This window comes from Molossus molossus, unplaced genomic scaffold (assembly GCF_014108415.1).
Source record: "Molossus molossus isolate mMolMol1 unplaced genomic scaffold, mMolMol1.p scaffold_m16_p_16, whole genome shotgun sequence".
NCBI lineage: Eukaryota > Metazoa > Chordata > Mammalia > Chiroptera > Molossidae > Molossus > Molossus molossus.
The window spans coordinates 23875844-23903327 of NW_023425351.1; the positions used below are offsets into that span (position 1 = coordinate 23875844).

Genomic DNA, 27484 nt, shown 5'->3' on the forward strand with positions numbered 1-27484 from the left:
AATAGAAAACTGCTAGTGTGCCCAAGCCCGTTTTACCTTCCTCTAAGAGCTTTGTAACTTTGAGGGCTGGGGTGGGGGTGTGGGTCACACTATTTACGTTTTAGTCTATATAAATGACAACCCCTGATGGGGGAGAAGATACAATTCTCAGAAAACATAGTGATTGTGTCCTGCCAGATCCTCATCTTCCTAATATCAAAACACCTCTAATAATATCTTAGTAGTCTCCAAGTTTATTTGACCATTAAACTTCTCCCATAAAACTTTTTAATTTCTGTCAGGGCGCTTTCAGCAAATACCAGCTCCATCTCTTATTAACTAACCTGGAACAACTTGCTTAACTTCTAAATTTCATTCCACCCATCTCCTAAGGTTTTTTTGAAAGAGGATTAACTGAGATGCTGTAATAAAAATGTTTAGCACACAGCCTATAACATAGTGCTTATTAAGAAAGGGAGGTAAAGCCCTGGCCGGTTTGGCTCAGCGGTTAGAGTGTTGGCCCGTGGACCAGAGAGTCTCGGGTTCAGTTCCCGCTGGGGGCACGTACCTCAGATGCAGTTTGTCCCCGCCCCAGGTTGGGGTCATATGGGTGGCAACCACTCGATATGTCTCTCTCATATCGATGTTTCTCTCTCTCTCTTCCTCCCTTTCTCCCTTCCACTCGATCTGAAGATAAATGCAAAAAATGTCCTCAGGTAAGGATTAAAAAAAAAAGAAAGGGAGGTACAGTTGTCCTAATATAAATATCTGCTGTCCGGGAACATAACTATAGGATAAAACAGGTAGTTCCTGACATCCCTAGAAAATCTCTGACCTATGAAATTCTTACAGTGAGTAGCTGTATACGAATAAAAATACCTGATATCTATTGAATAGAATACTTGATATCAGTCTCAGCTCTGCTATTAGATAATTTGAACAAATCATTTTGCCTTTCTGGGCCTATTTCCTGATGAGACCTATTAAAGATGTGGAACTACATATCTAAAGCATACCTTTTGCAAGACACTCTAATGCTACTACACTTTGTGAGATTCCTTCTGATTTATCAGAGCTTAACATGCTCATGTATATATTTAAGCACATTATCCATTTTTATAAGATATCAAAGCAATGAACTGTTAGCAAGGATATTAAAGATGTAATTTAATCTAGCTCATCAACATTTGGAAAGATAAAGAGAAACAACACTACTACCTGTGAAGGAGAAAATGGTAGTGTTTTCACTGGTGTGTGTTTTAATGCTGTATTACTGCCATCACTGAATGTGCCATCACTAGGATCACTGCCTGGGGACTGACCCACTCGTGTTCTTCTCTTCTTTCTGAGAATGGTTGGTGGAGTACTAAACTTGGCAACATTTGGGGATGTTAAAGGAACAGCCTCACTTTCTGCACCATTACAACTGTTTTTTTTCCCTTCAAGTACAAGGCTGACGTTAAATTGACATTCCATGGTGCCTTCATTGTGTTGAATTCGCATTAGTTTAACTGGAGTGGACTTGACAGGAGAAGCAGCAGTGTCAGTAATATCAAAACTGGTAACATCACTCCATGCTACAGGATCCTGCAATAAATTGAATTCTTGGTTAATGGTATCACCTAGTTAAATCTGATCTTGAATGAACTTGGAATGATTTCCACAGTTAATTAGCTACTCATTTTTATCAGTAGAAATAGGCTTTCCTTTCCTTATTAATCTTTTTCAAGCAAGAACATTTGAGAGAAACAGATTATGGTTTTACTACAACTCCAATTTGGAATATCCCAAAATAATATTCCATCTAATTCAGGAGCTAACGCTTACTGTCAAAGTATTTTAAATAAAAGGAACAAATTGTTTTAAATTATCAAAGAGTACAATTCATTATAAAACTTCACACTCTATTCCACATTAGAAAAATACTATCAAATTCTACATAATCATTTGGGATTGCATATGGAACATCTTCAAAATGGTCATACACTTTGATCCAGAAATTCAATTTACCTTAAAGGACAGAATCACGATTTTGCATAAAGCTTGATGTAATACTGAAAAACTGGACACCACCTAAATGCCCAATAATAATAGTACATTGGGTAAATAAATTTTGTTACATCCATATAATAGAATACTATGAAGCCATTAAAGTTCAAGTTTAAAAAAAACAGTTAAGAAAACAGGGGCATGTTCATGATATACTATGGGGGGAAAAAATCCACAACTATAATATACAAGTGTATCTCTGACTTTAAAAATATATGAATATGTTATTTTTATATGTATAGAACACAACCTGAAAGGAAATACCTCAAATTATTAACTCTTGGTTTATGGAAGATTTTAGTTTTCTTCCTTAGAGTTTTCTCTAGTTCCCAACTATCTCTAATATATTTGTAAAATTTGTGTAACAAAGAATTGTAAAATTTTTAATTTTTAAAAATCCTACACAAGGTACGTAGTTGAAAATGATTTACTTTTTTTTTTTCCAGAAGTCACTGCAAAATATCAGTGAACTTAGGCATACCACACAAAGTAATGCTTAAACTAAAACTGATCAGTGTCTATTAAACTACGTTTCTAAACATGAAACAATGTAATTAAAATTGAGCTTTTGATAATCTCACAATTTCAAACTTACAGATTCAATAAGTTCTAGAGTCTCCGCAAATTCTGGGATGGTCTGTAGAGAGGACAGCACAGCATTTGCCTCTACAGCCAGGAACTTTGTGGGTGAATTCTGTTGAGCTGTTATAGTCTGATTTTCATCCATACTGTAAATCTCACTAGTGTGCTCCTCGAGGCTATTTAGAGTATTGGACGTGCTATCATCCATGAGGAAACTACCAGACCAGCTAGAAAAGCTTCCAGGCTGCTAAAAGCACAAAAGAAATCTGATTATTTGTTATTCTCAACCTACACATGAATTTGTATTTTAAGTAAAAGTGTTTTTCTAGAAAAACATTCTTCACAACATTTAAGCTAAAAATATAGTAGCAAATATACTGTCTTTCCTCAAAACTGACATATTTTTCATTAAACTTCATATCTTGATTCTATTTCTTTTTTTTTTTACTAAATTTGTTTTTAAATTTATAAAATCACGATAAGATAAAACAAGCATGTACATACAAAATAAAGGCTAAACTCCTATCTTTCAAACTTCATGTCCTAACACTTCCCCCGTCCCAGGTGGATACCCAACTATAGTACTTGTGATTCCCTGACAAGTTAGTCTTTTACTCTGAGTGCCTGTGCACATACTGCTTCTCCCTTTATCTAGAATGCTGTCCAACCTACTGACCAGGGAAAACTCCTATTCCTCATTTAAGATAAAGTTAAAATACTGGAAAGTACTCCGTCTGACTACACTTTCACCTGTTCCATTTATAATAATGACCTAGTTCATTTACTTTGCTAATATATAATCATTGTCTATCTTTCAAGACTGAGCTCAAATAGAATTTCTTCCAGGAACCTTTCCCAACTACTTAACTCTCAATTAGATACCTCTCCTATGTGTTCCCATAAAACTTTGTGACTTATTTTTATCACACAATATACTGTTTCCTGTCTGTTTCCATTGCAGAGTAAAGCCTTTGAAGTCAAGGACTGTCTTATTTTTCTCTCTCGCTAGTGATGTACACTGGGCAATTTACTTATCTTTTAAGCCTAGTTTCCTAGTGTCTCATAATAAAAAAACAAGAGACCTTTAAGAGTCATGTTAAGAAACAATAAGTAATTTGAAAGTTGTTAAGAGAGTACAGCCTAAGAGTTCTTTTTTTTTTCTGGTATGTGCCCCTAGCAGGAACCGAACCTGGGACTCTGGTCCGCAGGCCAACTCTCCAACTGCTGAGCCAAACCAGCCAGGGCCTAAGAGTTCTTATCACAAGGAAAAAACATTTTTTTTTTTACATCTACATGCGATGATAGATTTTAACTAAACTTAAGTGGTAATCACTTCACAACATATGGAAGTCAAATCATTATTCTATACACCTTAAACTTATACAGTGCTATATGCTCATTACACTGAAGAAAAAAAGAAACAATATGTGAAGTGTATTGCATGGTCCAATAAAACTTTCTTGGGTTCTACATCTGAAGCTGCTCAGTATGGAAGCCATTAACCACATAAGCAACTGAAATGTAGCTAGAGCAACTGAGGAGCTAAATTTTTAAATTTATTTAAAATTAAATGTAGCTAGTAACTACTGTATTTTAGAAAGCACATTGCCCCAGTCCATAGGAAACACTCAATAAATGGTACCTACTACTATTAAAAATACAAATTGCTAGAATGTGCTACAATAATAAAAAGTTAAATTTCAAGTTAAGTAAGGTAAAAAACAAGTTTTCAGCACTGTTGCAAAACAAGTTCCACTTGTTTTAAAGGTTCCTAAAAATATAAGAAATTAAAGCAATTTTATTTCATTAGCATGGAGTTTATGAAATCACTTTCTGAAGAGAGTTTTCAAACCATATACATTTCAGCTGAATTTGTAGGTAGAAATTCAAAGACGGAGATCACTAGGCCCACTGGAAAACCCACAGGGCTGCAATCATACACACCTAAATCTGAACCCCTAAAAATAAACCCACTTCACAGAGTTAATATAAGAATTACAAAAAATTCATGTAAAACACATCTATAATGGATACTCAGTAAAATGGTAGCCATTATCATCACATAATAGCTATAAAAAATACTTTATATGTGTACGGAGTCTATTCTGCTGGGTGCAGCAACTTCCGTTTAGAATCTAGAATCTCTAGTTTCCATATTGAACCAGATCTTTGTAAGAGTGCATTTTAGATAGCAAATTCTAGTAAACAAACAAACAAAAAAACTCTTTTCCCTTTTTTTTTAATCCTCACTTGAGGATATTTTTCCATTTACCTTCAGATAGAGTGGGAGGGAGAGAAAGGGAGAGAGAGAAATATCAACGTGAGAGGGACACATCGACTGGTTGCCTTCTGCACAACCCTGACCAGGGCTGGGGACAAACTGCAACCCAGGTATGTGCCCTTGACCAGAATCAAACCCGTGACTCATTGGTCCTGGAGCTGAAGCTCTACCACTGAGCCAACCGGCCAGGGCAACCCTTTTTCCTTTTAAATGAAAAATGCCAACTCTTTTAGCTATATTTTCCTGTTAAATTAAAAATGACATACTATGTGCCCTGGCCAGTATGACTCAGCAGTTATAGTGACAGCCCATGGATCAAAGAGCCCTGGGTTTGATTCCGGCCAAGGGCACGCACCTCAATTATGGTTTGTCCCAGGGTTGTGTAGAAGGCAACCAAATCAATGTCTCTCTCTCACATTAATGTTTCTCTCTCTCTTCCTCTCTCCCTCCTTCCCACTATCTGAAGATAAAAGGAAAAATATCCTCTCATAAGGATTAAAAAAAAAAAAACATACTATCTAAAAAATAAAAAATGGTTTAAACATGATATAATTACCTACAAATGCAACCCTCTAACCATAACTACTTATTTGTAATTTCTTAATAAAACCAAAATTAACTTTAAGATAAGTACTCTTCAGGTATCCCTATTTGCCCATCATGTCTTCAGTTTCCAAACAAAAATTACTCTTTCTATGGTACATAGCTCATCTATTATCATTAACAAATGTCATTTTTATTAATGTTCTTTTAAATGGTATAAAGACATTACCAACTACCTCATAATACTATTTCAAGATGTCAGGTTATTTTACTTAGTAATTTTGTATTAGTTCCCAATCCTAAATGTCCCCTCATTCAACCCTAAACCAAGAAAAATGCTTTCTTAAATGTAAAAAGACTCGGAATTTAAAAAAATTTAAATGTATTTAAGTATAAATTATTTTTTCTCTTAATCCATCTAATATAGCCTGTTTAACTTTGCTAGAATGATTACCTTTTTTCTAATTTAATACCCAACATCCATATAAAAATTCCTTCAGAGAGCATGAAGTCTAAATGTTCATTTCCTCCATATTTTTAATAGTATTACTTTTTCCAATTTGCTCAATTCAAGTCTCAATATAGTAAATGGGAAAAAAAATTCAAAGAAAGAATTAAATTTTGGAGTGTATAAATCTCTATACATCCATTTAATTATTTTTCAAGCTTTATTTTTTTCTATTAAAGCCATTAATTACATGGAGTGTCTAAAATAAAACCAAAGCTTAATCTAAACCACACATCATTTTCACGATGATATATCAAAGATTATACCTTAAGTCTGCTTGACATTTATGACTCAAGAAGCATCTTAATACTCTGAACACTGAAAAATATACTTCAAGAGATGCATATCAAAATCAGGCAACCCAAATAAGACAAACAAAAACAAAATCAGGCAACCTTGCTCTGGCTCATGTGGCTCAGTTGGTTGGAGCATCCTCCTGTACACTGAAAGGTCACAGGTTCAATTTCCAGTCAAGGCACATACCTAGGTTTTAGGTTCAATTCTGGCTCCGGAGGTAGGGCAAATACGGGAGGCAACTAATCAATGTTTCTCTCTCACATCAATGTTTTTCTCTCTCACACACTCTCTCCTTCCTCCTCTCTTAAAAAAAAAAAATCAATGAATATGTCCTCAGGTAAGGATAAAAAAAAAAATCAGGCAACCTCAAGGTTGAAAATTAGAAAGACTATATTTAGTCTATATTAAAATCTGAAGTCATACTGAATATGCTTTCTACTTCTTGACATACGAAAGCCAATGCTGATGAAAACTATAAAAGTATATAAAAGATTCTAATAATAAAATCTAAATACTTAACCTAATTTCTTACCGATGGAACTCGCTTTCTTCTAACTTCATTCTCAGCTGACATAAGAAGCAACTCAAGTTCCTTTATTTTTTTTTCCTTATCAGGATCTTCATCAACAAAGGGTTGCTAAAGTAAGTTAAATATAAGAGAAAACAGACTACTTACATAATTGCTTTATTATTAGTGTTCAAATTTTTATTTTCTTCTACACAACACAGAATCTATTTTCTCTAAAGCTTAATACTACCAAATCCCAAATATCCAGTATCTAAAGAGATTATGGTAAATATTTACAATTAAACAGAAAAGATTTGGGAAATTTAGGTGCATAAAAACCGTATACTGTATCATCTATATCGATTTAAAATTTTAAATCTGGAATATGTTTTAATTTATTGATTCTTAATACATATTTTTAACCAGTTTAGCAAATATATGTCCATTCACAACCTGAATACATTAAGTTGGAAAATAAAAGAACCACCTTACTGGTGATGTCAATCACTTTACATTTGTAACGTTTGTTTCTCAAACTCACTTAACTTTCTCCTTTAATGTTGTAACACTCATTATTGTTTTTGTCCCAGTTTTATAGATGAGTAAACAGGCACTATTAGACTTTCAAAAATATGTTTGAAAGTGTTTCCTTTGTTTTAGTATAAATTAAAAGTTACCTGAATAAAGGCAGAAGTCTGAACATGTTCTATACAATTGCCTTCAGGTGACACATACTGATAGCTCGGGATCTAAAAAGTAATTAAATCATTAATATTGTACATAACACTTTAAAATCTGAGACAAAGCACAAAAACTCTTGATACAATAACAACATTAAAAACTCAGAAAGTATCTCTGTTAACTTTGAATGTTCATACCAACAAGTTTCATAGCTAGTAACTACACCTGTTCTTAGGGTCTACTGATGAAAAGTCTTAACACTTAGAAAAAAACCTATCTTCGAGATGAAATATGAGAATTACTTGGCCTAGATTTATCAGATAATCACTCTATCTATGAACTACAATATCCACCAAATATTTTTAAGTCTGTTACTAGGATTGCTCTATTTCCTGGAGAGAAAAAGTAATTGTGTTGCTATCTTTCAGAGGAAGGAGTTAGTAGTCCTTATGAAGTACTCAGAGATGGAGACTAAAGCAGAATTTTCAACTTTCACATTTCCTTCTCCTACCACTACCCCATGGCAACTTCTAGGTACAAAGATATGAAAATAGAGGCATCTTCTATTGTCTGTCTTAAAAAAAAATCAGAATCACGCGTGTACTTTTCAATAGTCTGACAATAGATTAAGAATCATTCTGCTTATTAAAGCATCTGTAATAAGAATTTTGAAGTTGCATGCAAATTTAGTGTGCAGTGATGGAAAGAAATATAAGAAGGTATTTTTAAAAACCTTAAAATCTAATAAATCTAAATATGATATTGTATATTTTCCTCAATGGCCTACTTAAATCACTATCTAATACAGAATCATTACATGTAACTTCTAACATTACACTTAATTTTCACAATATTTGATTAGCATCAGTTATCACTCCACTTGGTAACTCCAATGAATCAGAAACGTATCTTTTTCAATTTTTCATTAAAATCTGTGACAGTATTTCAAATCAATGCATTTTTTTCTTTCAAGTAAAAATTAGAATTATCTTTTTAGTTTAAATGAATTATGTATACATCTTTAAAAATTATTAAAAGTAAACAATTCTTGAAGAGATATCCTTATCTGTCCAATATCTTGTGATTGTGAGACTGTTAAGTACTTCCTTGGCTCCCAATAATTTTTAAAATCATATTTCTATGAGTTAAAAAAATAAATTTAAATAACCTTTCTAAGATAGAAGCAGAATGTTTCCGTTTATGTGGCTGAAATCTATGACTCTAAAGAAAAATGTAAAGGACAATAAAAAGCTAAGGTATAGATTATCAGCAAATAACTATGTCTTCATGTCTTCCTATTTATAAATTTAGATGTCACTACTTTGTCCTGGCCAGCACGGCTCAGTGCTTATAGCATCAGCCTGCACAATGAAAGGTCACGGGTTCAATTCCTGATTAAGGGCATGTGCCTGGGTTGCAGGCCCAGTCGGGGCGAGTGGGGGAGGCAACCAATCAGTGTGTCTCTCTCACATTGATGTCCCCCTACCCTCTATCTCCCTCCCCTCCATCCTTCCTTGCCATTCTCTTTAAAAATCAATGAAAAAAATATCCTCAGGTGAGGATTAACAACAACAAAAAGATGTCATTACTTTAATTCTTTTAAAATTGTATCTTTAAAAATGTCCATTTAATGATATAAAATAAATTCTGAGGCACACTGAGCATAAATTTTTAACACCCAGCCAAATTTTGTCTTTCGGAAGATATTGTTAAGTCCTGACTTAATCTTTACATCGTTTGTGACAAGAACCAAAAATTGTTCAATATGAAAAATGGCATGACAAATAGCTAGACAGGGAAACGTAAAACAAACCTATGAAAACTCCTACTAATTTCTTACAGGTAGGAAAATGCAATCCAAGGAAAACAGAGCTTGCCTCATTATGAACTTGGGTAATCTCTATTCTAATGAACCTTTTTAAATGAAGACTGAAGTAACTCAACTGGTTGATTAGTAGGGAGTAAGCAAAGTTGAATGCCATCAAAGAACCAATTATTTACCACACCTTCCAAAATGATGGCTTGAGTGTATTTTACTATTTTTTCCTTTAAGCCATTTTATATACACTTACATCTTGAGAGATAAAGAATACTACAATTACACAAAATTTTTTTGAAACAATAGACGTTAAAGCACAGACTAATAACCATTAGTTTGAATCATAAATGAAGATAAAAAGAATGATATTAAGAAATGCATATACTAAATTTAACTAGATAACGTAGACGTTACTTATAAAAGGAAACATTTTAATGAGTTTGTTTCCAAAATGTTTATCAATCAAAACAAGTAGAGATAAACCTCCACTGTTTACAGCAGTTACATAATATTTTTTCAAATTGGAAATTCAAATGTCTATTCCCCTTTCATGTTGTATTTGTCCTATTAAGACACCAAATACCTTCCCATATAGCAACTAAAGAAAATTTTTGAATAATAAAGGTATTAAAAATATGTGCCTGAACAGGTATGTAAAACTGATTCTGGGTTTGCAAATGGTCCATTGTCGCACAAGGTTTGTGTTGAAGTTTAGATGAAGATCGTTCTAATTTTATTCCATCTTGTAAGTAGCCTTCCTGTTCCACTTTTCTTCGCATAGTAGAATTCCAATGATTTTTAATAGAATTGTCAGTCCTATAAAATGAAAGTGTATAATTTTAAAAGAAAAAGAGGATTCCACAAATTTTAATACTGCATAAAATGTATTTTACAACACGTAAAAGCAGATACTTTTTTAATTAAAAAGATAAACTCTATGTCTATATGTCAGGCACATTCTAAGCACTGCAGAAGTAGCAGTAAATAAGGCAAAGAAAGTCCATTACTCATGGAGTTTATTTTCTCATTGGAGGAAGTGTGGTAGAAGAAAAGTAAGGAAGAATAGAAAAACAAAAAATTAGCCCAGTTGGTATGACTCAGTGGATTGAGCATTGTCCCATGAACTGAGAAGTTCCAGTTCAATTCCCGGTCAGGGAACATGTCCAGATTCAGGCTCAATCCCCAGTACGGGGCGTGTAAGAGGCAGCCAATTGATGTTTCTCACATCGATGTTTCCCTCCCATCCATTCTTCTCTCTCTAAAAAAGAAAAAAAACTAAATATGTAATAAGAAAAATAGTGCAATGCAGATTAAAGAAAAATGAATAACAAGGATAACCTTGATGAGGTTATCAAGGAAGGCCTCTAGGAGGTGACAGTGAAGCTAAGATCTGGATGACAAGAATGAACCAGCCATACAAGAACAGAAAAAAAGAGCATACCAGTATTTTTTTTCACTTCTTAGAACAAAAATACCAATGGAAGAAAGTTCATGGGCTTTTTACCTAAGTTTCCTTTATATAAATGTAAAAATTCAACCTAGGAATACTTAGGGTAAATTTTATCTTTCATAAAATCTACATTTACTGAAAACCTAATTAATGTCAAGGCAGTAGGATAGATTCTATGGATAGTAAAAAGATGTATGAGACTAAAAACATCAAAAGTCCCTAGACCAGGTTCAGTAACTTGACAAAAACCTTAGCATTGTGCTTCAATGTCCTTATCTATGAAGACAGCATTGTGTATTTCACAAGTATATGAAGATTAATTAAGAATATATGTAAAAGCACTTTATAAACAATGAAGTACTATACAGATAAAGAATGCAACAATAAAAAAACAAATGCCTATCTTCTAAGTGAGGTATGAATTTTCCCAAGGTTGTTGATCTACTGTACTATTAGGTAACATTTGAACCAGTGCAACAGATAGTGTACACAGAACATCACTGCCTGAGGGAAATTCTCTATTTTAGCCACATGGATATACAGGGTGAGCAAAAGTAGGTTTACAGTTGTGAGTACACAAAACACACAGTACAGCAAGTAGACTACAAGAATGTGTAAACAATGAAGGCTGGCAATTTGAACGCTTATGAGATTGTACATAAGTACACTGTGCCATTGTGCTGTTCTTTTGAGTTAATAAAGCTATTATAATCATAACCTGGCCCTGTTAGTTCAGTTGGTTGGAGCATCATGATGTTTGATCCCCAGTTGGGGCGTGTATGGAAGGCAACTAATCGATATTTCTCTCTCACATTGATGTTTCTTTCTTCCTCTCTCTCTAAAAAAAAAAAAAATCAATAAAAACACATTCTCAGGTGAGGATTAAAAAAAATCATAATCATAACTTGCATGTCTTTTTCCATATAAACTGTAAACCTACTTTTGCCTACTCCTGTATACGCTACTCCCATGATTTGAATCATACCATAATTAAGGATTGAATTTTCTCTAATGCACTTTCATAGGAGTTAGCATATTTGTTATTTTCTGGGCTTATGCACAGAATCCAATACAAAAGAAATCTCTCTGATTTAGATTACATTACAACTAAGCTTGTACAAAGAAGGTCTGCCTGAATGGCACTGATATGTAAACATAATTTGGGGAGTGAAGTAAATGTTCATAATCTAAAGGTCTATCATTTTATTGTACAAATTACTACTATAAAATATTTCATTAAAAATTATATCTCTTACCACAGATATATTACAAACAGTCCCAAATGGTGGCTTATATTGGACAGTCTAAATTTTAATTATAAATGAAGTAAAAGTCATGGGCTACTTGCAAATATATTTAATAGTAACATAATAAAGATCAAGTTTAAGTACAGAAAAATGTATATACATTTATATAAGCACCTTCCAGGAAGCAGTTTGGCAATTTCTGCCCAACGATTTCCCAACCGCTTATGTGCTTCATAAATGATTCGGTCCTCCTCCTCTGTCCAGGAAGATTTCTTTACCTCGGGATTCAGATGATTATGCCATCTTTCTCTACACTGCTTGCCTATTCTTCCTTTTAAATGTTTTGCAATTAAAGACCATCTTTTTGGGCCATATTTCTGAACTAATTCAATAACCTAAGAAAGAGAAAAACAAAGTTTTAGAAAGTATTACCTTGTTAGAAACATAAATCATGAATACTTTTTTTAAAAAATGCATTAAATCCAAGCCACAACTACAACTTACAAAAATAATAATTTTAGCCTGGCTGGTGTGGCTCAGTGGTTGAGCTGCGACCCATGCACCAAGAGGTCGCTGGTTTGATTCCAGGTCAGGGCACATGCCCAGATTGGGGGCCAAAACCCCAATGGGAGGGCATGCAGGAGGCAGCCAGTCAATGTTCTCTCTCAGTGATGTTTCTTTCTCTCCCTTTCCCTCTCTAAAATCAATAAAGAAAAAAAGTGATAATTTTACCAATAAATACTGGTGTAGTATTTGCCAAGTTCAAAAATTGATCCCAAACTTGTCTAAAACACAAGGTACTAATTAAAGTGACTTGTAAGTTAAATTGTTTTCAAATGAATAAGTTAAAATAGCAGTAAAGCCTGGCCAGTGTGGCTCAGTGGTTGAGCATTGAACCATGTACCAAGAGGTCACTGGTTGGCTTCCCAGTCAGGGCATATGCCCAGGTTGCAGGCTTGATGCCAGTAGGGGATGTGAAGGAGGCAGCCAATCATGTGCCCTGACCAGGAATTGAACCAGCGACCTCTTGGTGCATGGGTCAACACTCAACCACTGAGCCGCACCAGCAGGGAACACTGATGTTTCTATCTCCCTCTACCTTGTTCTCTCTCTAAAATATTTTATAAAAACAAAAACGTTTTTTAAAGAATAAATTTTTTAAAATAAAGAAAGAAATAAAAAGTTTCAGACCTCACATGTGTGGCTCAGTTTTGGTTGAGCATTGTCTCATGCAATGAATGGTTGCCGGTTGGATTCTGGGTTGTGGGCTCATTCCCCAGTAGGGGGCATGTAGGAGGCAGCCAATGGATGTTTCTCTCTCTCTCTCTCTCTCTCCCCCCCTCTTCCTTCTTCCCTCTCTAAAATCAATGAAAACATACTAAAAACAAACAAACAAACAAACAAAAAAACTCTCATCTGAAATCCAAATCAGTTTGGAAGCAGGAAGGATCTACAGTTACTTTCATTTCTTCCTTTCTCAAACTGAAAGGATCCCGATCACACATTTTAGAACTTACCACTAGCTATCAAGTAAATAATCAGTTCTAAGCTTAATGAAGTAACTTTTTATTCTTAGTAGCAATAAGAATACTCTAATTTTCCAACTACACTCACAATTTTTATGCCATAAAGGACATGAACTAAAGGGTAATTCCAAGTGGAGGACAAAAACTCTCCCATTTTATAATACAAAGAATTATCTTGGTTTTTAAATCATCCAACCCTTTGGAAAATTATGCTTTGATATCTGTCTTATTTGGGGGCTTACTGTAGGTCAAAAAGTAAAGTTGAGAATGACTCCCTTACATACAATGTTATCAGATAAAAATAAAATTAAATTGTTTTTAAAATGTAATCCAATTATCAAAAGAAACTATACCCTAAATGTTACTAACCTAAGCTCTCTAAACAAGGTGCAAACTTTCAAAAAGAAAATACCAAACTTTCAAAAAGAAAATACTATATATACTTGGTTTGACTCAATCCGTCAAAAACTACATTTTAACACACCTTACAATTCTTATGCAAGGAGCACCCAAAGAACAAAATCAAAGTGATTTAAATGTATACTTTATGTGTCAAAACAATGTACTAGGAAGAAAAAAAAAAGCTAATCCACCTACACAGTGGGGGAAAAAAAAAAGGAACATGAACATATTACCCTCTGATCTTCTTCTTTAGTCCAGGGACCTTTTATTAATTCTGGATTTAAAACTTTCTGCCATCGATGCTGGCACTGAAAATCAGAACGATTCTGAAAGAATTTAGATGATTTTGTTATTGGACAACTGTCTTTAAGAAAACAAGTCAGCCCAAACTTATGTCTTACAACCTTAAAAACAGTCTTCAAGAATAATGTATTCAACAGCATTCTTGAAATATGTAATATTTATTTTACATGCCTGTGTCCCAATTCTCTTTTCATTAAAGTAGTGGCTGGGCTTAAACTACAAATAAAAACAATATATACTTGAAATTAAAGTATTTGTCTCTACACTGTGCTTTATAAACAGCAAGCAGCAAAACTATAATACAAATATACTGCCCATAAGATATGTAAATAAGGTTGAGAAATAAGAGGAAGTAAACAGAAAACTATACAAAGCAGATAAAAGAACTCAAACAGCACAGCAGTCTGGATTTATACTGTATATAGCAGTACATAACTACACAATTTAAAAAACCCTAAAGGCATTGCTAGACTGGTACTTGAATGATGTTTATAAATGATGACCCCCAAGTTATCAAGAAAAAAAACAAACATATCTATACATAGGAGATATGTATTATATATCAGTTAAATTATTTAAGTGTTGAAGCTTAAAATAAAAATGAATTTATCAAGATAAGAAAACCTTATGTAGAAATATCTCAAACTGCAAAAATGATTAATAATAAGTGAAGCCTTGTTTTAGTCAATTCATGACCTAGTAACTTCTATGTATTATGATTATAACAATAACAATAATAGTAACTTTTCATTAGTGATTTAATTTACAAAGACATTAATTAATATACACAATTATAGATCATTTAGAAGTATATAAAGGGATAGATACAAATACTATGTTTACCAGTAGCTCTGTCTTTGTGCCTACTGGACTTCAAATTATTTTTATTCAAATTGAGCTTCATTTTTGGCTTCTGTACATCAATGCTGATCCATTTTAAGGCTATCACTTTCTTCAAAATAATCATGTTGTTCCTGTATGTTCTTGTAGCATTTCTCTGTTCACTTCATTTGCTGTTATACCATTGAAGTTAAACTGATAAACTAATGTAAATAACTTCTTTCTTTCTTTCTTTTTTTTTTAAATCCTCACCTGAGGATATTTTTCCATTTATCTTCAGATAGAGTGGGAGGAAGGAAGGGTGGGAGGAAGAGAGAGAGAGAGAGAGACATCGATGTGAGAGAGACACATCGACTAGTTGCCTCCCGCACAACCCTGACCAGGGCTGGGGACCGAACCACAACTGAGGTATGTGCACTTGACCAAAATCGAACCCGCGATCCTTTGGTCCTCAGGCCAACACTCTAACGGCTGAGCAAACTAGCCAGGGCTAACTTTTCTGATTTAGCTTCCATCTATTGAAATCTGCTAAATGTCTGGAACTGTGCCAAATATTCTACATATTATTTCTCATTCTCACTAAAATACTACAAAATTAGTACTATTATTTACATATTATAGATAAGGAAGCTGAAGATTAAAAAAAAAAATGTCTAAGCTAGTAGAGTTGACATCTGAACACAATTTAGACTGACTCAAAAACTTCTGCTCTTCCCATCACTTGGTCTCAATTGTCAGGTTATATTAAAAGGTGTCATAACAATATGAAAAGAACATAGGTAACATGGTTTCTGAAACCCAAAGTAGTCAATACAGAAATTAAAATATGAATATTCTGCCTCACTACGTATAGTGTAGTAAGGAGCAAATAAAAGTAAATGTGAAAATACTTTGTAAATTATAAAATTACATACTAATTAATAGTATGTAAATAGCAGTATGGTGAACGGTAAGTATAATTTTTTTAATCAGTTAACACTTTAAAATGTAAGCATTTTATGAAAACTTTTCAACGATAATTTTATTAATTAGTTATCAAATATTTCAATATATTTCACTTTTCTCAAAATGTTTTAACATTTATCAGCAAATATTTATAAATCCCTACAAAACTTAGCATCATTTTTGTTTTAGATTTGTAATCTTTTTAGGCCCTATAGATAAACTAATTACTAAAATCAGACTTTCTGAGTCACTGGCAACTACAGGAGAACCAGAATAAGAGATGTTTTTAAGAAAGAAACCTATAACATAGACACATTTTTTAAAAACAGCAAATTTAACTCAATTGTCTAAATCATCCATTATATATAGAAATGTAATGTTTCACTGACCTGAAGATGACTAGCAATTAGAGTCCAATCATCAGTTCCATGTTGTTCAACCAACTTCTTTAACTTATCATCCTATTAAAACAGGTATGAATATTAGAAAGTTTTCCCCTCACCCTATTCCTCTGTCCCTGAACACATAATTCTCCAATTCTTTCAAGTCATGTGGTGGCCACATTTAGAAGGACTAAAGCCACTGTAAGACAAGTTCTCGCATTTACTCTACTGTTTCTGTCAGTCTCAGCATAAATCTACTATTCATGTCTCTGGTTGAAGAAAAATAATGTGCAAGTTAGATGATGGATAACTTTTCTCATGTTTCTTTAAAAAACATATTTATATCTATATTAGTATTAATATTTATTAATAAATATAAAATTAGTAAACCTTATCAGATAATCACCTCATCTCTTGTCCATTTTACTCTGTTCCAGAGTTTCTTCAATCCTTTTTGTTGTGGTACTTCATAATCATGATCAGCATACTGAAGGTCATCATCCTCATCCTCACTAAAAAAACACAATTGTGAAATGAAGAATTTTATTTAAATTTGTAAATTCAATCACTGAATAGGTATGACTCAAAGGTATATATCCAATAAGATATTTCAAACTATAAAAAAATTTAAGAGACATACATTGGAGAGAAGCTATAGTCTTACACCAGAGATGAGGGTGGAGAGATATGCCACCAGGGTCCAAGTAGCAACCTTTATGACAAGCTAAGGAGTTTAACCTTTATTTATTTAAAAAAAAATTTTTTTTCCTTTATTGATTTTAGAGACAGAGGAAGGTAGAGGGAGAAAGAGGTAGAAACATCGATGAGAGAGAACATCGACTGGCCACCTCCCACATGCCCCCACTGGGGATTTGGTCCACAACCTGGGCATGCACCCTAACCAGAAATCGAACCAGTGACCTCTTGGTGTGTGGGTCAATGTTCAACCACTGAGCCACACCAGCCAGGTTAACCTTTATTCTTTGTTTGACCATTATCCTAAAGAGTTAAAGGACATTAAGGGGTGAAAGATAAATATCTTGTATTTTGGGGGGTGGAAAAATGAAGGAAGATCAATTAGTAATCTTTTACAATAACTCAAGTAAGAAATTATTAGGACCTGACAACAGTAATTGTAAAATACAAAACACAGCCAGTTAAAAGACAAAAATGAAGAAATAATACATTAATAATACCAAAAGCAAAAGTTAAGATATATAAAAAAAAACTTGAATGTACAAGGTTAAATTATAGTAAACAACAAAACACTATTGTGAGACACAAAAGACTTGAACATCGGACTACATTCTTGGATAGGAAAACAGTATTCTAGATGTCCATTCTCCCTAAATTAATATCAAAATATATTGTTGAGAAACAATAAAAAAAACAGGATGTCAAGGGCACATAAACAGATACAAAGATCAATGGAACAGAATAGAACATTCAAAAAAAATAATAATAAAACCCACTGGGAATTTGGTAAATTATAACAGCAACATATCAAATCAGTAGGGTAAAGATGGACTTTTCAATAAATGGTAGGACACTGGGCAGCTATTTAAAAAAATAAAGATCAAGTCTTACTTTAATACAAAAAATTCAGATAAAGGGAATACTTTTTAAATGAAACCATAATAGTGCTATAATAGGGTAATATTCTATTTTTTATATTATTGAGTAGAAGAGACAGAAATGTGACAAAAATCAAGAAACCATTAAAGAACAAACTGACTAAAGTAATGACAATGGAATGGAAAGAAGCAGGTGAAACATATTTAACAGGTAGAAACAAAAAGATTTTACAACTAATGAATATGAGAGATATAGAAAAAAGAGGAATCAAAAATGACTCCAAAATTTTTGGCTTTGGGAGCATGCTATTCACTGAGAGAAGGAATAGAGAAGGAAAACTGAACTTTGGGAGGGAGAAAGGAATGGAGACAGTAAGCAGTTTTGTACTAGTTTATTTCAAGGCACTTAAGAATATATGAGAAATATACACATAGATATATATACAGAACAGCACTGTCCAAAGAAATGTAATACAAGCCACATATATAATTTCCTAACAGCCACATTTAAAAAAATAGGTAAAATTAATTTTAATAATTATTATTTACCCAAGATATTAAAAAATTATCATTTCAACGTGTAATCAACATGATCATGAAATGTTTTACATTTCTTTTTTTTACTACTAAAGCCTTCAAAATCTGGTGTGTATTTTATAGTTACAGCGCATCACAATTCAGACTAGCCACATTTCAAGAGCTCAACAGCCACATGTGGCTAGTAGCTCTGCTACTGAGCAGAGCAGATCTAGAAGGCAACTGGACACATGGATTTTCTGTTCCAGTAAGAATTCTAGGGTAGACACACAGTTTTGGCAATCACCAGCATACAGAGAATTAAAGTCATGACAGCAAGAAGCCCCAGAACAAAGGGCAGGCCTTTATGATAGAGAATTTTGTGTGGCCAGGGCACTAAAGTCATCAGCATCTGAAAATAACATAAGCTAATATTTATTTAAACTTCCTAAGTATTGCCCCGCTAGTGTGGCTCAGTGGCTGAGCACCGACCCAGGCACCCAGAGATCACTGGTTCAATTCCCAGTCAGGGCACATACCCAGGTTGTGGGCCAAATCCCTAGGGTGGGGCATGCAGGAGGTGGCCAATCGATGTTCTCTCATTAATGTTTTTCTCTCTCTCTCTCCCTTCATCTCTCTCTAAAAAAAAAAAAAAAAATCAATAAAGAATAAATAAAATTCCTAAGTATCAGAAATTGTGGTAGTCTATAAAAATCTCTCTCCTAAAACCCCACAACAACTCTAAGAAGGGAAAATTATTACTCCCATTTTACAGAATAGAAAATTTAGAAAAGTGTCTTCTTGTCCACAGTTACACCAAATACAGCATGGCTGAGCTCCAAATCTCATTACCTAACTACTAAATATACCATACTGGAAAGATAGGTAAGAGGATAACCAAAAAGCTGAAACGTACCAAAGACAAACCTCAAGTACATTCTGAAATCAAGGCAAAGTTCTAGTTCTAACTTTAACTACTCACTTTGTATCCATGAACATATTGGCCTCAGGACTTTGGTTTACCTGTTTGTAAAATGAAGATAATACCACCTACATTACAGTGCTGCTTTAAGGATAAATGAAAAACGTATAAACACCTTATACAGCATATGGCACAGAGAGGTGGCTCAATATATTATTATATGCATAGGCTGATTGCCTAACAACATTCAAAATTATTTTGCTTTACTATATTCAACTTTACAAAAATTCATTCTGGCCCAGCCAGTGTAGCTCAGTGGACTGAGCGTCATCCAATGGACTGAGCAGTTCTGATTCAATTCCCAGTCAGGGCACATTCCTGGGTTGTGGACTCAATCCCCAGTAGGAAGCAAGAAAGAGGCAGCCAACTGATGTTTCTCTCTCACATCAATGTTTCATATTTTTAAAAAATCATTCTTATTTCAAATAGCAAAAGCTTGATTTAAATATATATATATACACACACACACACACACACACTTAAGAACATGTAGGTAGTTTCTAATATTACATATGGTCTCAATCTTACAAAACTGAAAAATAAAGACCTAGATTTAATATATACTGTCTACAAATCCTTTACAGGAACTTCTCATTTCCCTTGATTTGTCAATTCCATGGAACCAAAATTCTTCTTATCTGACCAAGCAAGACACCAAGATCCCCCATTCCCCTACCTATAATATGTATCTGCTTCTTTGGTTCAACACACTTCAATATTTCAATGCTCTCTCCCTAAAGCCAATGTCTATTTGTAACAATAATCTGCCAGTCATACTTCCATATATGCTTGTTCATTAAACTATGCCAAAAATAAAAACACAGGTTTAAGTAAAGAAAATACCTGCTATTTGCAGCCATCTTTAGCTATCAGAAATATCATCCAATTATCCAAGATTAGGAATTGTTAAATTGGATATGGTTCAGGATCCAATGACTTCATAAACTTCCAAGGCAGCTATTAAATCAGCTAAAACACCATAGTGAAGCTTTCTGTCCAATATGTATGTACTCATGGCATTTACCCTTCCTTCTTAATGTCCATTACACTTGCCAACCCTTCCCAACCAAATAGTAAGCTCAGAAGTACAAAGACCATGTCTAATATGTTTACCTCTCAGCACCAAGCACAGTATCTGCCATTCAAATATGTATGTCTAAAATTAATGAATGAGCTTCCTCAGTATTTCACCTTTTCAAAGTGCTCTGGATTCCAAAATTACCTCACAAGTGGATATGAGAACGAAAACTTTTCTTTTTTTTATCCTCACCCGAGGACATTTTTCCATTTTTTTGTTCAGGTAGAGTGGGAGGGAGAGAGAGGAAGAGAGAGAGAAACATCGATGTGAAAGGGACACATCGAGTGGCTGCCACCCGCACGACCAACCAGGGCCAGGGACAAACTGCAACCGAGGTACGTGCCCTTAGCGGGAACCGAACCTGGGTTTCTCTGGACCGCAGGTCGACGCTCTAACCGCTGAGCCAAACCGGCCAGGGCTTTTTTTTTTTTTTTTAAATCAAATGAAAATACCTCTAGGAGGTGAAAGGCTCTCCCATTTGTTAAAAAGGACTCTCAAAATGCAAATGAACCTCCAAGTGATAGAACATAAAAAACAGAACCTTTTGAAACAAACATTAAACAAAAATATTCAGTACAGAAGGGTTTCTTTGGGGTGTCTACTGTTGCCAAACCTTTCCTAAAACTGTCCCCAGCAACATTACCACTTCCTGCCACCCCAAAGAGCCCTCAGTTATGCTTTTCATAGGTTCCCTCTCTTCTTCCCTCCCTCAGATCCCAACAGCTACCACACATTTTGAGACTGCTTTAAATTTTAGGTTATTTATAAATCAAAACAATTTTCAATTTGGGGACTTGCCCATATAAACTTGAGTCTTCAGAAAAATATATACATCATATCTAACCTGTACGAAATTCACCTTAAGATTCTTATCAAAATGTTTTAAGGACATGAGTCCAAAAATATTACTTGGGTCCAAAGAGTAACTTTCCTGAAACCCTGTTCACTTAAACTTTAAAATTCTCCCTATTTTTAACCTTATACTTGGTCTATGAGCAAGTTCTATTTCCACATGAGGTTTCATTCTCTGTTTTGCATCAGCATGGTCATCTGTTTCAGGCCAAGTTATATAGCATAGTCAGTGTTCAGGAAGCTAGCTGGGTTTGAGTGGGTGAGTGTAAGAGAGGATTTAAGTAGAATTCTTAGAACTATCTCTACCACTGGGACTTTCCTAGAGTCTATCTACCTACCTACTTAGTTTTAGCATTAAGTTATTTCCATATTATTTAAATGATTATTGAAAAGATGATGTAACTTTTAAGTAAGTGTAACAGAAAGATATCCTAGAAACTTATTAACATCACAACAGAAAGATGGCTGAGAATGCCAACAGTTTGGAAAAAAAGGAAAAGCATAAAACCTCACAAAAAACCTTACCAATATTCCAATTTCACCATTTAAAAATGAAAAAGTTCCAATACTTAATAATCTCCTCTATTTTTCTAACTTTTACATCATCTTTTAGTATTTTTGTATTATAACAATCAATGCTGGTAAGATGTAATAAATAAAATCAATGGTGTAGATAAATAAACCATTTCTAGCCTAGGATAACTAATCTACAAGATAGCAAAAAAAATAGGTGAAATGATTTCTGCCGTCACAAAGCAAAAATAGAAGAGAAATCTGGTCTTAGAATTTTCATCCAGGCCTTGGTTGCCAGAATCATTCTGTCAGTTTTACTTTGGAGTCAAAGAAAATATGACATAACTGAATACATTACCTAAGTACTCTATTCAAATAGAAAGGGTTTTGTCAATTATGAATGAACAAAATGACCATGGTGACTATGGAACAGCAAAATGAAGCACACCGATACCAAAAAAAAATACTATGACTCATTCAGCAAGGAAGATGGTTAAGAATGACTTCACACTGGGGTGTAAGCTAATAGACTGTGACAGTCATTTGTGAAATAATACACAAACTATTCACACTTGACAATGTTAAGATAAAACATTCTGGAGAAGTTTGATTTTATAAGCCACCAATTATACCACCAAAAGAGAGTAAAATGAGGCAGCCAAAGGAAAAAAATTGAGAATTTTTTAAAATTTATTTTTATTTGAAAAAAAAACTACTGATTTGAAATTGGAGAAATAGCAGTAGTTTTACAAAATTTTCTGTAATAAAAATCACTTCAACTTGACCATATTTTAAATCACAAATTACAAGTCTGAAATTTTTATAATAAAAAAATGCATCTTTAATATACTGTCTTGACAGAATAACAGTAGATTTTTTAAAGCCCAACTGAATTCAAAGTATGGAAGCATGGAACAGACTGATGAATCTCAGAGGGAAGGGGGGAGCTGAGATTAACCAAAGAATTTATATGCATATATGCACAGCCCATGGACACAGACAATACAGCGGTGGCAGAAGCAGGGTGGAGGGGGGCCAGTGGGGGGGAGCATCTGTAATACTTTCAACAATAAAGATAAAAAAAATTTTAAAGCATAATTTATGAAGAAAAAAGGAAAATGTACCCAGTTAATTTAATATAGTGAAATCAGGCCACCCAGTGGTAAATATGATGTACTGCATAAATGAATATTTTTTCCCCAAATCTTGACTGCTAACTAGCATCACTGTAATGAGACAAATTTGACCATTATTAATAGCAATACTGAAGTAAATACTTAAGAGAGTTCCACCTAGCTATCCATAAACAAAAACAATGTGAGAACATTTCTATTTTATTCCATTAGTGTGTATTTTTAAGTGAGAAAACATTATTACAAAAGGGTTCAAAACAGGATATGTATTATATTAAAAGTTACCTTACAGACTATAAGATTCAAACCCCTTATAATAACAGATAAAAAACTAAGATACAGAGTTTACTTGCTTTCCCAAAATAACATTGGTAGTTAGTGACAAAGCTGATTTTAAAAATCAGTTCTGCCTTGGCTGGTGTGGCTGCATAGTTAGAGTGACCACCAGAGCACCAAAGGGTTGAGGATTCGATTCCCAGTCAAGGGCACATACCTGGGTTGCAGGTTCCATCAGCGTTTTTTTCTCTCTCTCTACCTCCCCTGCCCTCCCTCTCTTCCACTCTCTCTAAAAATCAATGGAAAAAAAATATCCCTGGGTAAGGATTAATTAATAAGTAAATAAAAATCAGTTATCATATTTCAGTATTCTTTCACTCATTTTGCTGGAGGCAACATAATAAAATCGCTTCCTACACAAACGTACCCCACTGAAAAACACTTTCCAATTCAAGAGCTGGCTTTAATCTTTTTAGTTTAGTGTAGTCACAGGTCATCTCATGTGTAAATACCTGAATCTCTTACTGCATTAAACAGGCCTTCTGACTTCTAAATGACATTTTTTAAAGTTTATTTTTAAGGATTGAACTGGTTTTAAAAACAAAGTAATTACTTAATACATAAATATGTTTAAAAATCAAAAACATGTTAATAATAGATACACCAATGTTAGTATTGCCTGCAAATTGTCATTAAAACCCCCCATGGGACCTAAAACTATTTAAAGTCACAACACTAAACGAACCTTTTCTTTTATGTGTGTGTGTGTGTATATATATAGAGAGAGAGATAGATAGGCAGAGCTATCTTCAAGATCAAAAGAGCCAACATCCTTCACCTGTTTCACACCTGAGGTAACAGCATTTTACTTTTTTTTTCCAGAGCACACAGAAAAAGTGTATTACAGGATTTATGCCTATAGTCTTATGCAAAACTTTTATAGAGCAAAGTATAATTTTCACTCAAACACTTTAATGGTTATCTAGTGGAGACCTTAAAGTGACTGAATTATTTCCTTTCTATTTCAATTATAAATTAGGTTCATATTTAATATTAAGATATTTAGCCAAAAGACATGAGACTAGACTTTGCCCAATGATTAGATTATTTCCTCTTCAAAACATTTCATATTCTATTATCTTCTAAGATAAATAAGTCATATTTCCATATACAAGAAACATAATTTAGAATACTAAACATTTAAGTATGAAGACCCTAAGAAAATACACTATTCAGAGATGATAATTTGTCACCACATTCTCTACCTGAATACTCCCATAGGGAGTGCAATTTCACTCCACTATAATTACTCCTGACTTATGACTCCTTAAATCATTCCATATCTATTTCAATTAATTTATACAGCAAACAAGGAATAAAAGTCAACAGTACAATTAATGTTTAGATCTCAAAGCTCACAGTATTGTCAATAAAACTTATACTGGCAAGTGAATCATTAAATCATTTCTTCTTTCTTTGTCTATTATGATGAAGCACATACCAATTATAAAACAAACAGAAAACCAATTGGAGAAGGCAGGGTTCTGCTATTTGAGCATCCATGTCTAACCATAACTAAATGCTGATGACAGCATTAACCAAGAAACTATTTTGAATAAGATTAACATCAGTACTGATAAGTAAATAATGCAACGTTATAGTCATTTGTCACCTTGCTTAATGAAGTTATTTTATTTTTAAAATTTTGTATATTCAAAAGAAAAGGTCTAAACTAGTACCTCAGTATTATAATTACAGAAATTTTTAATATCTATCTTTTCTGAAATTTAAGAGGTTAATTGGGCCCTGGACATTCTAGAGCACTGATTCTCACCTGAGTGATTTTGCCACCAACAGACTTTTGGTAATGTCTGGAGATCTTTGATTTTTCAGGTCTGGGGGAAGTGAGGTGTTACTGGCATCTACTGTTTTTAGGCCAGGCATGCTGCTAAACATCCTATAAAGCACAGTTCAGCCCCCACCACTCAAAGAATTAACTGATATCACAAAATAAAGTATCAATACTGCCAAGGTTGGAAACTCTGTTCTAGAAATGTGGGTTTATGTGTGTGTGTATACATTTGTTCCACCTCAAGAGTTGACCTATCCTGTAGTTGCTACAAACTAATAAGCTAACAGGGACTTAATTATATTTTATGCTGCTTTCTACAAAAACATCTTACATTCAACAGATGATTAATAAATGAATAAAACAACAACTACTATGCATATTATTGCCAATTTACAAAAGAAATCTGCAATGAATCCTGATACTAAATTTCAACTTAAGAAATACATGCCTAGTTAAGATTTTTAAGTTGGGGATCTAGAAATAAAACCATTTGAAAATTGTGCCAGACATCTTTTCAGGTTTATTAATAACACAATGAAAAGACAACCGAGTTTTTCGTCTTCTACACACAATTACTACACACAATTTAGGAGCAGCTACTACAGTGATGTGTGTGTGTGCGTGTTATGTAAGTGTGTGTGTACGCACACAATCTGACGCATAAATTCATGCTAACAAGTTTCCCAACAACAACAAAAAAATGTGCCTTACCTCTGTGCAAACTTAGGTACGGTCAAAGCCAAACATGGACACTCAAAGTATTAAGTGAATCAAACACATTGTTTTATTTTAAGATCAAGCTACTGGTCGTAACAGTGTGACATCTTCCCAATAGAAAATATTAAGTATATATATACATAAAGCTGAGAACATGAGTATAGTAATTAGAGAAAACATCAAAAAGGTCCTTTCTCAACTATTTCTCAGATTTTCCCAAACTTTCAGGTAGCAAGGATGGCATCGTCCCCACCCAGGTTAACCACGGAGTTCCTATTCTAACAGGTAGTGATTCGGAGAAAAAGTCCCTCTGAACACCATTTCAAGTCATCCTGGCAGGACACCACTACTTCTCTCTGCGTAGCTATTCTCCCAAGGACACAGACTTACCTGGCAAGAAACTCCCCACCAACAAGTGGCTGTGAGAGATTATGGGGAGAATCAACTCGAAGGAGCAACCTGGACATGTTACTTTCTGGGTCTTAAACACTCTGGTCCCCAACTGCACACGTCACGGCTGCGCTCCGGCCAGCCGGGCCGAGGCGGCTGTGGAGCCGCGGGAAGGGAAACCTCTGCCCCGGCCGGGGAGGGCCGAGTGGAGAAACAGCGGGAAAGGAAAGAGAATCTGGGCCGAGACTGCCGACAGGCCTGGGCGAAAGAGATGTCACCCACCTGCGCGACCTCTTCGCCATCCTTCAAGTACCGCATAGGCGCGGGCTGGGCGGGGACGCAGTTCAGCCTCCTCCAGCCTCAGGCGAATGCTCCTTTTCCCCGACCCTCCCGCCGATTCCCTGGCTCCCTCTCCGAGGACACCGAGTGCGGAACGCACGTCCCAGCAGGACAGGACGAAGGGACGGAGAGGCGACGGAGACCCGCCCCTGGACCTCCGCACAGCTCCTAGCCCCGGCCCGGCCCGGTCAGGGATGCTCCCAACATGTCAGCAGGCGCGCTCTCGCCCTCCGCCGGCCCCTCCCGCCGCCTCTCAGCCTCCTCGCCGCGGGCGCCGACCCCCACCCTCTCCCGCAGCAAGCAGCTCTGCAGGGCTCGCAGCCTCCTGCAGGGTTTTGTCCCCACCGCCGAATCTCGCGCCCAGCCTCCCTCAAGAGCCGCCGTTTGAATCTGCGCACGCGGCCCCGAACCTCATTGGTTGTGGCGGCCGCACGCGAGGACGAGGGCGGGGCGGGGAGAGCGCGCGCGACTGTGGGCGGGGCTGGGGTGCTGGAAGTCGGGACTGGAACTCGCGGGAGTCGGGAAGGAGCCGGGAAGAAGCCAGGAGTCAAGGGCGGGGCTCGCGGGTCTAGCTGTGACAAGCCCCGGAGCGCGCCGAGCGCCGTACCGCGAGGGGGCGGGGCGCCGAGGGCCGCGCAGGGCCTGCTGGGAAAAGGAGTCCCATCGCTCGCCGAGAGATGGGTCTTGAAGCGGTGACTCGAACCCAAACTTCCCGGGGTTCGCGGACGGTGTTGCCGGGGAATTGGGCAGGTTCTCCCGGGCACGTCCCTGCAGCCTTCTCTTGGCCGGGCCACAGCTCTTCATTCTCGGGTGTATTCCGCCTCACTGGTTAGGTGGCGCGGTCTTTGGACATGCGACAAATCTAACCATCAAATTTGGGTGGCCGTTACTGTTTAAGCAAAAATATGAGCTATTTTTG

The 27484-nt window shown here is 35.2% G+C and overlaps 1 protein-coding gene across 3 annotated transcripts in view; it reads right to left on the minus strand.

The window, feature by feature from the left end:
• MYBL1 (MYB proto-oncogene like 1) overlaps window positions 1–26875 on the minus strand; it is a 35970-nt gene extending 9095 nt beyond the window's left edge. For 2 of the 3 annotated variants that reach the window (XM_036263651.1, XM_036263650.1), the window contains exons 1-10: window positions 26509–26875; window positions 16750–16855; window positions 16350–16421; window positions 14106–14198; window positions 12119–12339; window positions 9889–10063; window positions 7425–7496; window positions 6772–6876; window positions 2624–2857; window positions 1198–1566 (exon numbers count right to left, since the gene is read on the minus strand). In XM_036263651.1, coding sequence (XP_036119544.1) covers window positions 1198–1566; window positions 2624–2857; window positions 6772–6876; window positions 7425–7496; window positions 9889–10063; window positions 12119–12339; window positions 14106–14198; window positions 16350–16421; window positions 16750–16855; window positions 26509–26528 — 1467 coding nt within the window. In that variant the 5' untranslated portion in view covers window positions 26529–26875. The remainder of the gene's footprint in view (window positions 1–1197; window positions 1567–2623; window positions 2858–6771; window positions 6877–7424; window positions 7497–9888; window positions 10064–12118; window positions 12340–14105; window positions 14199–16349; window positions 16422–16749; window positions 16856–26508) is intronic. The other variant, XM_036263652.1, reaches the window with a different exon arrangement.
• Window positions 26876–27484: the final 609 nt, after the last annotated feature.